Here is an 11579-nt window from a genome sequence, read left to right as displayed (position 1 = left end):
CTGGTGGGAGGGTCCTTGGGCGTGCCGGGGGCGTAGGGGGGCGGACGCGAAGGCGGGCTGGGGGGTGGTGCCGGCCGAGCTTCCACGGGCGGGCTGGGGGGCGGTGCCGGCGGGAGACGCGCGAAATCTTTGCATGCCGTTTCTCCACGCCGTGCGCGCTCCCCGCTCTCCTGGGTTTCGCCCGCGCGGCCGACGCCATGATGCTGGTATTCCGTGCTTTGTTTCTCCCTCCCGCCGTCCGCGCTCTCCCCCACCCCCCCGCAGCTCCGGGACCCTCGGGGCTTGTCCATTTTTGGGGATGGGGGCTTGAATTTTTGCTCAGATTCTTGGAGATTTTCATTGGAACTCATCAACTGATGCTCTAGCATCATCAGAATCAACCTCCAGGCAATTAACGCTTCAGTAGCAATTTTGTCTCCCCTCTCTTTCGCTCTCCAGATATTGTATCCAATTTTCTCCCAGTCTTTTCGAGACATGTTGTCGGAGATTGCTTCCTCTCTGTTTTCAAGCCATTTAGCAAGGGATTTTGCGGATTTTTTGTCTAAAGGGTGTCCATTTTCCAAAATAAAGTCTTTAAGCTTGCGGTATACAAACTTTTGAGGGGTAGATAGCGAGAGGCCCATTGCGAAATTATTTTGTGAGGGTGGGAGATGGGATTAGAGGTTTTTCCCGGAGCTCACCTTTCTCGGTGCGGTGGCTATCTTGCCGTAATCTGGGGTTCTACCGGGAAGGACCAGTGAGGCGAAAACGCTTCTCTCAGCGCTGTCTGAGCCCTTTGTGGCGTGGGAGAGGTTTTCTTAAGGTAAAAACCTTTTCTGCCCGACGGTGAGCGCCATCTGTTGCGGGTCCGAAGGGAAGAGGGGACAGGACACGAGGAAGGGTGCAAGCAGACTTGTTTATTCAGGCGTGTGCCCGATTCTTAACCGTCCCGCCAGGGGAAGGGGGCAGAACATCGAGTGGGCTATCAGACAGACAAATGGGGGAGCAAATCAGAACAGGGCACAGGCAAAAGGGGGAGGAGGAAGCCTGGGCATGTGCAGTTGTGCACTGTGTAGCATGAATACAGTGAAAGTCCATATGAAAGTCCTGCCAATTGCTGTATGCTTTTCTCCATGCCTGGAACTGTTCCCATCCTGAATCTTGCTTCTCCACAAGTTGGTGAGTGAGTTTTGGCAAGGTAGAGTTACAGTAATTCTTTCCTTATTTGTTTATCTCTACAGTAAGGTTATAATTTCCAGCTGCTCCCAGATTTTACATCAAACTCATCAAAGGGTTTCAGCCATCGATATTTGTTGAGTCTGTACCCTCACTTACTTTGGTCAAACATTGTTTCAAGGATGATGCAGTTCAGTTAACTTGAGACTTTCACTTGTTTTGTTCAATTCCACTACATGACATGCTCTTGTTTCTAGTTTTTTTCTGTAGCCTAGAAAATCACTTGGAGATTTTTGAGCCTCAAATCCCATCCCTGACTGATTCAGGGGAGACCAGACCACATCTTAAGAGATAAGCCTTACTGTGATTCAAAAGGGCACTCTGATTTGGCATCTCATGTTCTCCCCTTGTTTGATGGGTTTCTCTTGATGTGTCTGAAATCTTGAACTTTGCAGCAGAGATGAAAACCCAAGGTTCATGCTGGGACACAGGAAGCACCAAGATTAGATGGAGACTTTCCTTCCAATCTCCCTCAAACTCACTCTTAGGTATCTTGGCTGTTTATATACAGCTCTAAGTATCATACTTCGATTAAGCAAAAGCCTTTTGGCTCCCTGATGGGATTTCTCCACTGGATGTACTGCAGAAAGACTAATTTTGGGAAAGGCACAGTACCTAAAGAACAGAAGGGAGTATCTAAACATGGGAAAAAAAGGTAGTGCCTATAAATAAATAACCTAGGGTAGTGCTTCCCAGCTGTGGCATGCATCTTGCCAGTGGTATACAGAGGACCTCAGGACGGGATGAAGGTATTTAATGAAGCTCTGAATGCCTCCTTACACTAAGAAACGTGGCCCAAGATGGAGACAGGAAATGCTGAACAGCTGCTGCTGCCACTTCTGCCTCCAGGTGACACTTAAGCAAGTTGGAGGGAAGCAGAGCTCCCTGTCCTCTGCCTTGCAACAAGGAATACATACCTTTGGTCCATAAGTTCCTGTTTTTCCATCAAGGCTAGCCTCCTGCATTTAAGCCCCAGTTGTAAATGTCAAGGGGCAAGCAGAGCTGCAGAGCAGCTATGTGAAATCCTGATCAAGCAATGAGGTTTTTAAAATTTTTCCCTTCTAATTGCATTTTCTTATATTTTAAATAAGCATATGTTAGCCTGGAGACTTCTGTCTTCTGTAGAAAGCTGTTAGCAACACTGTATATCTCACTCATTTCAGCACATTTTACTTCCCACAAATGTTGACAACCATGTGCAAAGCAATGAGGATCTGTGCTTCTGACCATCACCTGTCGAGGAGGAATTCAGAGAGGAAAGCCAAGAAATCGGGTATGAGGGATGGATGGGAGACACTGTTTTGGCTCATTTGTTTCATCTGCTGAAGACAGAGCTGCAAAACTGGCAGCAGAAGAGAGAGATGGCTCCCATTCGTCTCCAGTCAATCCAATGAATAATTGTATTGCACTTATTAGTGTAATATATAATAATATAATTAATGCACTTATTCAGTATATAACAGTATAATATACTTTTCACAATGCATGCTACTAGTGCAGCTATTGGAAGTACCAGCACATTAAAGATGCATAATTAGATGAACTGCAGAAAACCAAGAACACATTTAAATCTTATTGGTGCTTTGGATCAGCAAAGCAGCCATGAGCCTCTCCTCCCAGCTCCCCTAAAGAGTATTCGCCAGAAAGCGGTGTAATCGCCCATTCCCAAAAAAGCAGATTAACGAGGAACAAGGGATCCAAGGGAGTTTTTGTCCCGCGCTTTATTACTGGCACTCGTTGTTTTAGCTAAATACCCGGGGTAAATGCCGCGGTCAGTAGCATTCCGTAGCGTTCATGCAGTGCTGAGGGTGTCCCTGCAGAGCCCCACGTGTGCTCGGGGCCGTGAGCATTGTTCGGTGAGGGTCTGCCCGTGGGTGCGGGGCCCTGTCAGGTCGGGCGGAGGCGGTGCGGGGGGCGGGGTGCGGCGGCGGGCGGGTCAGGTGGAGGGCGTTGCGTGGGCAGGGGAGTGGGCGTGCGGGGGGGGGGGCGGTGCGGGGCAGGGGGAGGGGCGGTGCGGGGGGCGGTGCGGGGCGGTGCGAGGGGCGGTGCGGGGCGGTGCGGGGCAGGGGGAGGGGCGGTGCGGGGGCGGTCCAGCCGCGGCCGTTGCCGGGGGCGGGAGGTTTGAACGGCGGCGCGGCGGCGAACGAGACTGAGCACATTGATGAGGATGGAGCGGCCGGGCGGGCCGGTGAGCGGCGGGGCCGGGCGGGCAGGGCAGGGCAGGGCAGGGCAGGGCAAGGCAAGGCAACCCCACCCCACCCCACCCCACCCCACCCCACCCCACCCCACCCCACGCAACCCCGCACCGCGATGCCCGCGGGAGTAGTGACGATGTCGGTGTCGGTGTGGCGGGCGGTGCTCGGGGCACGGGAGCTGCGCTGCCCCCGAGCTAGGCGGGTCCGTGGCGGCCGCGGGCTGCCCCGGCACAGCAGGGCTGGGCTCCCCACTCACCCTCTGCCCGTGCTCGGAGCTGGTCCTTCCACCTCTTCGGTCTTTCAGCCGTTGGTTTTCCGGTCAATGAGTTGTGTCTTTTTAAACCTGGAATCAGTTACAAATCTGAATTGGTTGAACTCGGCAGCGCCTGTAAAGCTGTGGCTGCCGATTGCAGCAAGCGCTCATTCCGGTGTTGAGCTGCAAAGTGCACAAGCTGATGTCTTGACTTCACAGCCCCTGTTTTAGAAGAATACTCACTGCCTGGCTAAATGCTTACAGGGTTTAGATGTAAGCCACTGTGGTGGTAAATCAGAAGTGTACCTTGCAATAAGATTCTGAAAGCCTGTGATTAAGTTACCAATTAAATGAACTAAAATTTCAATTTGTCCTGCCTTCAGCAGTATCCATATAATTTTTCTTAGCTCTTGTTGGAATTCTTTGGTTGTTTTGTGACTGCATTACCTATGTAAAACTAGAAATCATTTGAAATTTCTTATACTTGGTATAGTTAGGTGGGAAATATAAAGACACTTTCTGGAAGTGTTGCTGAGGCAGTTCCTGAGTATGGGGCTGAAAATTTCAGCAGCTGTTAGTAATCTTGTCTGTGTTGTGCTGCTGCTGGTGGGGAAGGATGGAGACCACGAGGGAAACAGTGCATTAGTAGACAGCATATGGTAAAACAGTGCTGAGTTGTTCCTCCAAGTCCAGATGGTGTGCTCGTATTTTTAGAAGGAATGGGAAAAGAAAGAAAAGCTGACCAATCATTTTTGCTAGGCACAAAGAACTTTATATATTCCAAATCAGGCTGCTAAGTTCTTCCTTCAGATGAGATTTATATGGTGTGGTTATTTAAGCTGTGGCCCAACAGCCATTTACTGCTAGTCTGGAATTTTTTTATGTGAGATGTAATGTGGACTGAATGCTTTGCATGGTTCTGAAAGTCCCAGTATGGATACATGCAGATGCCCCAAACTAGGGGTGTTTATTTCCTCACCATATTTATGTACCAGGTGATAGATATGGAGAGGAGCAGGGGCTACTGCCCTGGGAAATATTAGGAGGGAGTACTATTTTCTTCTTCTGTGCTTTGTAGCAGCTGATTTATAATCATGGGCTTAAAGAATAAGTAATTATTTCTTAGGGCCAGGTGTAGGCCTGGCTTAGATTTTCATAACTGTGTAAAATTTGACTCAGAATAAGAGAAGATTGACAAAAGCTATTTATTACTCTCTTTTTTTTTTCCTGGGAAGAGTCCTGAAAAAAAATGTGGCTAGAGAAGCACATGCTAGGGATGCAGAGGTGTTGGTGCCCTGCTTTATACTACTCTGATTGTGATTGAAACTTTAAAAAGCAAATCCCTGAGGGAGAAAACTCGGATAGCCTATGGTGTCATACTGGTTCCAGGCCTTCATATATCCACTGTAGGGAATACCAACAGAACTTCTATGGAAAACACCTCTGATAAGACATTTGGGAGATATTCACCACAAAACAACCCACTGGTGCCAGAGAGCCTGTGTCATGGTAACCCGTGTGCGTTCCAGGCATTTCTCATGGGGTCTCTGATTGAGAGTTGTTATTTTCTGGAGAGTTCTCTACACCTTAGTTTCCTCTGTCACGGTGGTGTCTACTCATCATCTGCATTCTCACTGTGTGACTAAATTGCCTTAAATGCTGGCAGATTCATAGGACATATATTTGTCCTGCTTCGCCTGGCTGCACAAGCCTGGGGTCTTTATCATCATGGGTGAGAGGAACCCACCTCCTTTATTACCTGAGGAAAATGAGAAACTGTACCGCAAGTTTCAGACAACTGCTTATAGATCCACCGCCCAAGTGCTTGTTTTGGGTTCAGACTGTAAACCTGAAAACTGACACAGTCCTGGCAATTCCAGATGTAGCTGGGACACTTGCTTAGTGTTGACAAAGCTTCACTAGTCACTGACTTGCAATTTATTTGCAGTGCTACTCTGCAATACAGTGATAACACTGTTCTTCGTGTGCTAGTAATATTTGGTTTGGCCAGGAATGGCCACATAACAGGGAAATTTGTATCAGTCATCAGTGGCATCTAAGCACACCTTTGGGAGACAGTAAACTGTGTGTGATCCTTCACGTTAATTATCTTCTGGATCGGTGTGGATTGACCTCTTTGAAGTAGCAAGTCATTTATAAATGTTTGTTTTCTCTGAAAGTAGGCAGGAAAAAGCTAACTTTCCTGAAGTTTTTATAATACCTTTAAAAACATCCTACTCCTTCAAAAAACAGTGATGCAGAATTCTAATGACTTTCAGGCAAGTATAGCTTATTTCATATTTTGAATGAAAACTGTGCATGTCATGATCCCTGTATAGGGTTGAAGCTACCACAGTTGTCTGACCTGAAACATGTTCATGACCTGAAACAGTCAAATATTGGAATAGTCTCCTTTATTTTTGCTTCTTCTCTTGCCTGAATTTTATATCAACCGGAAGTGAAAAACCCTCATATTTCTTCACTCTTTTTCAGATGGCCAAAGAGGTAATGAGATTGAATTTCTGATTTAAAATATTTAAGACATTTTTCTCAGTTTAAAGTTTATTTAATAGGGATAACTGCAAAAAGTGGGGTGTTAATTTATAAGTTTAGTTCAGTTAGGCCTCTCAAAGACCATATGTTATTTTTCTGTGAATGACACGAGTAACTTTCAGATGCTACAGTGAATTCATCTTACTACCTGGTTTGGAATTTTCATGTAAAATGGATATAGTGAATCTGTTGCATCCCTTGTTTTACTCTTTTGTCCCCGAAGAGAGAACTATCATTGTTACATTCACTAATCATTGCAATAGCTGCTCATAATTAAAACCTAGAGTTTTCTATCCCAACTGTGAAATAAAAAGAGCCTTTAAAAATTCAGGGATATTGTTAGTTGTTGTTTTGTTTAACCTCTTGTTATTTTTTGCACCTCTAGGAACGTGACATCCAGGAGAAGATTGACTTTGAGATCCGGATGCGTGAGGGCATCTGCAAACTGCTGGCAGTGAGCACCCAGAAGGACCAGCTCCTGCGTGCGGTCAAGAGCCTGATGGTCTGCAATGCTCGGATACAGGCGTACAGGACACAGCTACAGAGCCACACAGGAGAGCCAAACCCGTGCAGAGCTACAGAGCAGTGAGTTAATGACAGCTCAAATGCAAAGGCAGCAGTGTGAAGCAGGCATTTTTTTATGTGAATTTTTAGCAGCCTGTTTAAGAAAAGTGGATTTAAATCCTTCCTTTAAACTCTTTCTTTCTTTTTCCCCCACATAACCATAAATTACAGCTGCCTCAAAACGTTACTTTATAAGACCATTCCATAATCTTCTTTTTACTTTAGAAAATTAAATACTAGTCATATTTTTCTGGGTAGATTATTGACACTAAACTGTAATTCAGTATCAAGTAATACAATAGTCATATTTTCTTGATTACCTTTAGCGTACAGAAAGGTACCTATCCAAGTCTGAAGGAACAAAACAAAGCTATCCAGGTCAGAATAGAAGTATTTTTACTTTTCCTTTTATTGCTACTAAGGGCCCTTTAATGAGGGAACCATCATGGTTAATTGGTACCCTCTGCTGGCCACTTGTGTTAACTACAGCGAACTGATGAAAACAACACTGAATAGGAAGAAAAATTAGTTGAAAATATTTTCACATTATAACTCTTGAAGGAGCTAAAGTATACGTGTTTTATATGATTAATGTTATAATTCTTTTGCCTAATCGAATATTTTGGATGCAATGTTGAGAATCATGGTACAGAGACACTATTGCTCTCAGGTTATTAATTTAATGGAATATTATATCGCAGTTTAACATAGAAAATCTTTGATACATGCTTGACTCCAGTTAATTGTATCTGTGGGAACAGTTCTGCTACTTTTTGCTTTCAGAAATGTGGTTTTATAGGAGAAATTTGTTGGAGGAAAGAACTTTCTATCTGAAAGTTGGTTTTGAAAACTAGCACGTAATACATGTGGTATTCTGTAATTATTGTGGATGTATTGCTTTTGCCTACTAAGATGAAGATCTTTATAGTGGTTCACTATTTATGTTTTTAGTGATGGAATAATATCAACTATGGATATATGCTGATTTACTCAACTCCTTGTCTTTGATGTCAGTGACCACAGAATGGTGATGGCACATATCTGGAACAGGGCTGAGATATTTGGAGATGTATGTGAACAGCTGTATTGTTTGCTTGATTTGTGACTGTCATGCACTGTTTAAAGTTCAGGCTTCAGAAATCCCTGGAGTTTTCAGTGGAGATCGTTAGAAGAGGTGCATCCTATAGTGTTATTTCTCTATCATTTAAATTGTATCTTTGATAGTTGATAGTCCATCTGCAGTTCTTTTTTTTGGTGTTTGCTCAAGACTGGAATTTGGTTATAGCTTAATCGTGACTGAGTTTTCTCACTCTAGCGTTTTCAAATGGATGTTGTTCCTGTTACTTCTTGTGTGGGTCTGTAATCAGTGAGTTGCAAAGATATTCTAACTGCCTCTGGAAGTCATGATACTGGTAGCAGCTAGAAATTTTCATTTCTCCTTATCTGGTTAGGTGTTAGGAGCAGTGGCAGAGGTGAGGAGAGCACTCTTGTTACTCATTATCCACAGATTTTTTTTTTAATTCAATTTAAGGTTGACTTTGAGGTCTACAGCAAACTGCCTGCATGGAAAATTAAAATTTTATAATAAGTCTCTATTAATAGAGGAGGAGGCAATTCTCTAAACAATAATAGAACTGATTAATTAAGTTGCATCTCCGCTGATGCGTACAGAAGGGAAAAACTGATATTTGGTCCTGTTGGAGCTGGAAAAGACACGGAAGATGAATCTACTTGTCTTTTAATACTCAGGTTATATAAGCTTTGGAGTAAAATCTTCTAGGGAATTAAGAAAATTGATGGTGTACCTTCCTTCTAGATTATCCTTAGGAAACTAATGACTCATGCCTTAGACCAGAGATACCAAAATTAACTTTAAAAAAAAGCACTTGAAATGAGCTGTGATATGAAGACTCTGACACTTTTTGGTTTTTAAAGAGTTGTGTTTTAGATGTCTAAATGCACAGATCTCAAATCTTGTCTTTCTTTTCTTCTTTTTTGCCAGGTCTTCAGAAAATGGGACAAAAGACCGGGTGGCATGCAGAGCAAAGGTTGCCATATCAGGTAAGTGGCTGAGTAGTCACTCTGTTATAGGAGCTAATTGGCTGGGCAGTGGCTTGTAATACAAACTATACAAACAATATGGGATTTTTAAAGTGCATCTGTGGTTCAGAGGTATAAATCCCCTAGTGCTTCAAGGGAACTTGTGCTAAAGTCGCACACGTGCGTGTGAAATACATACTTGTATTTCTGTTTTACTTACAGGGCCTTCCGCAGAGGGAAAGACTTTTTTTTCTGTTTGCCACTAAACACTGAATGCATTTCAAAGCTAAATGAGTGTGAATGTGCTGAAAACTTCTTTCTCTCCACAACCACGGACTTTGAAGTGATAGTACAGGGTATGTCCAAGAAATTGAGGGCAGAACTATAATTAGTATGCAAATGTTACTCAGGTAATGCAGGTTACATGACTATAGCAAAGGTATAGTGGTATGGCTTCAATGCAGGCTAGTGACAAGAATATTTAACAGTGATTTCTAGTGGGCTGGTACACTGTTTCCTAGCCTGTTCTCAAACTTCAGTGTTGTGGATTTATTAGTTTGTTTGCCTGTGCCAGTAGTGGATGTTACCACGTTCAGCATTCCTGTGGCTGTGCTGCCAGCTTTACTAACAGATCTGTTTGTGCTCTCTGACCTGCCTCATTAAGAATAAAATAGTGTAGAAGGGCTGACTACTGAAACTGTTTCAGTTAATTCTGAATATTTTGTCATATCTTTAAGCAAGGTAACTTCTAGTAGAAGAAGAGTGATGAGCACATGGTTCAATAATGTTTTCTGCCAGCACAGCTGTTTGCAGAATGTGTATCTGTCTTTCCTCCTTATGGTAGTTGGATGAAAGCATCTGTTTGACTGTCTGTGCTGTGGTTACACCTTCCTTTGGATTTGCAGAGTTATCTGCAGTGAAGACTTTAGGGTCATCATAATAATACACTTCTACTATCTTTAGAAAATCAGATTTTTTTAAGGACTCTATTTTTAGTATGAGAAATAAGGTTTTTTCTATAGATCACCTGTTATTAAGCCCTCAATTTCCACCATCAAGTAGTCCACCCACTTATAAATCCATTAGCACATCATATACGGTTAGTACATGCCTGAAGCTTAGACTATTACCAGAAAAAGGGGAGTCATGTGACCAGCACCAAAAATTCTGGAATAGCTCTGCAGGACTACTGAGGAAAGTGCTCCTACAGAAAGTATGTTGGATACTGTGTGGGGAGTGTATTCTTTAATCCAGATTTTCACACTTGTATCATTTTTACTTGTCCCCCACACGTGTGTATAAATGACATAATTTATGTTATCGTGTCAATTGATTTTGTTTGTCAGAAGACAGTATATTAAATGTTGATCAAAAACATGATCATGGTTTACAGTCATTTCAGAAAGGAATCATTGGCTTTAAATTTGATTAAATGTGATGCTTGAATGTATCCAATTTGTATCCACACGGATTTACAGCTAATGGTAACTGAAATTAAGGTGTGTGAAAATTGATCTTTGTTTTTGATAAATGACAGCTCTTTCAATCCAAGAATGAATTGAAAGCTGATTTACAATTATTGTGTTAAACTTGTCCAAGTGATAGACTATGTATGTCCTGATGATTTTCTGACTAAGATATAAATTTTTCAGCTAGCAAGATATTGAAAGTGGCATACAGAAGTAATCTTTAGTCTAGTACTCTAATTGCTAACAAGGCCTATTGAGTGCATTGAAATTGTCATTCAGAGTTTGCTATGATTAAAGAGGAAAAAAGGCTTTTATTTTTAACTATTTGCATGTGTTTATGTAAATTTAAGACCGTCTTTTAAGAAAGAAACATTCTGTGCTTTATCAATGACGGACATAAATATATGTATTTTAAAAGTTTGAGAGAGGCTTCTGTAATGGTTTTAATGAAACTAATTCTCTTTATTAAAAAAAATAATTAGAAATACTTACTATGCAAATGCATCTTTAGAAGTGAAAGGCAGTTTCGGAACGTGGTGACGTATTGATTTTTAGGAAGTTGTGACAGTTTAAAGCTCCCTGCTGGCAGTTCATTGGAAAATTCATTAGTTTTCATGAATGGTTAGAAACAGCTGAATTTCAAATTTTCAGAATTGAAATAGCATTTACAATAATACGTCTCATAATCAAAATTAACTTAAATTTGAATTTTTCATTTAATTTCTGGGACAGAGTGACTATGCGGTTTCACTTAAATCAACAGGAAGTTTTGTGGGTAAACCCCTGTAGGAATACACGACAACGTGTTGCCAAAATGCCACCTCTGTTTTGCAGCTTAGCATACTGTATGTGGATTTTTCCTTCAGCCTCATATGAAGATCAACTCTGGAGCCAGCAATGCTCCTTTATAACACTATTTAAGGGTTTTATCAAAAGACAACTGAGCTTGTGCTGTTCACTGCTGCCATCATGTGTCGCTTAATATATTGCACGTACTTCTAAACAGCACCGTTGTACTTCAGAAACCAACTTTGGGTTTATAAAGCCCCCACCGCTGCATTTGTCTTTTGACAAGGGACTAATAAGAAACATTGTCTAAACCTGATTCCTCAGAACTGGAGGAAAATGTCACTCAGTGCTGTGTTGGATTGAGCAGATAAACTGGAAAATTTATTGTAGAAAATACTTTCCTAATATTAAAATGACAGGCATAATTTAAAATAATGGATCTGTAATTGCCTCTCTGCTATGGTTCTGAAGTAGAACGATGTTTCTGAGGTAAAAAAAAAA

The 11579-nt window shown here is 42.4% G+C and overlaps 1 protein-coding gene across 2 annotated transcripts in view; it reads left to right on the top strand.

Moving 5' to 3' along the window:
- The first annotated feature begins 3318 nt into the window (after positions 1 to 3318).
- Positions 3319 to 11579, top strand: part of RTKN2 (rhotekin 2) — a 35039-nt gene continuing 26778 nt past the window's right edge. For both annotated transcript variants that reach the window (XM_039386121.1, XM_027714419.2), the window contains exons 1-3: positions 3319 to 3403; positions 6602 to 6801; positions 8783 to 8841. In XM_039386121.1, coding sequence (XP_039242055.1) covers positions 3377 to 3403; positions 6602 to 6801; positions 8783 to 8841 — 286 coding nt within the window. In that variant the 5' untranslated portion in view covers positions 3319 to 3376. The remainder of the gene's footprint in view (positions 3404 to 6601; positions 6802 to 8782; positions 8842 to 11579) is intronic.

Source organism: Pipra filicauda, unplaced genomic scaffold (genome assembly GCF_003945595.2).
Source record: "Pipra filicauda isolate LSUMZ 115617 unplaced genomic scaffold, ASM394559v2 scaffold465_size509821_pilon, whole genome shotgun sequence".
Lineage (NCBI taxonomy): Eukaryota > Metazoa > Chordata > Aves > Passeriformes > Pipridae > Pipra > Pipra filicauda.
The sequence above is the reverse complement of the archived record's forward strand: the minus strand, read 5'-3'. Positions and strand labels throughout refer to the sequence as shown.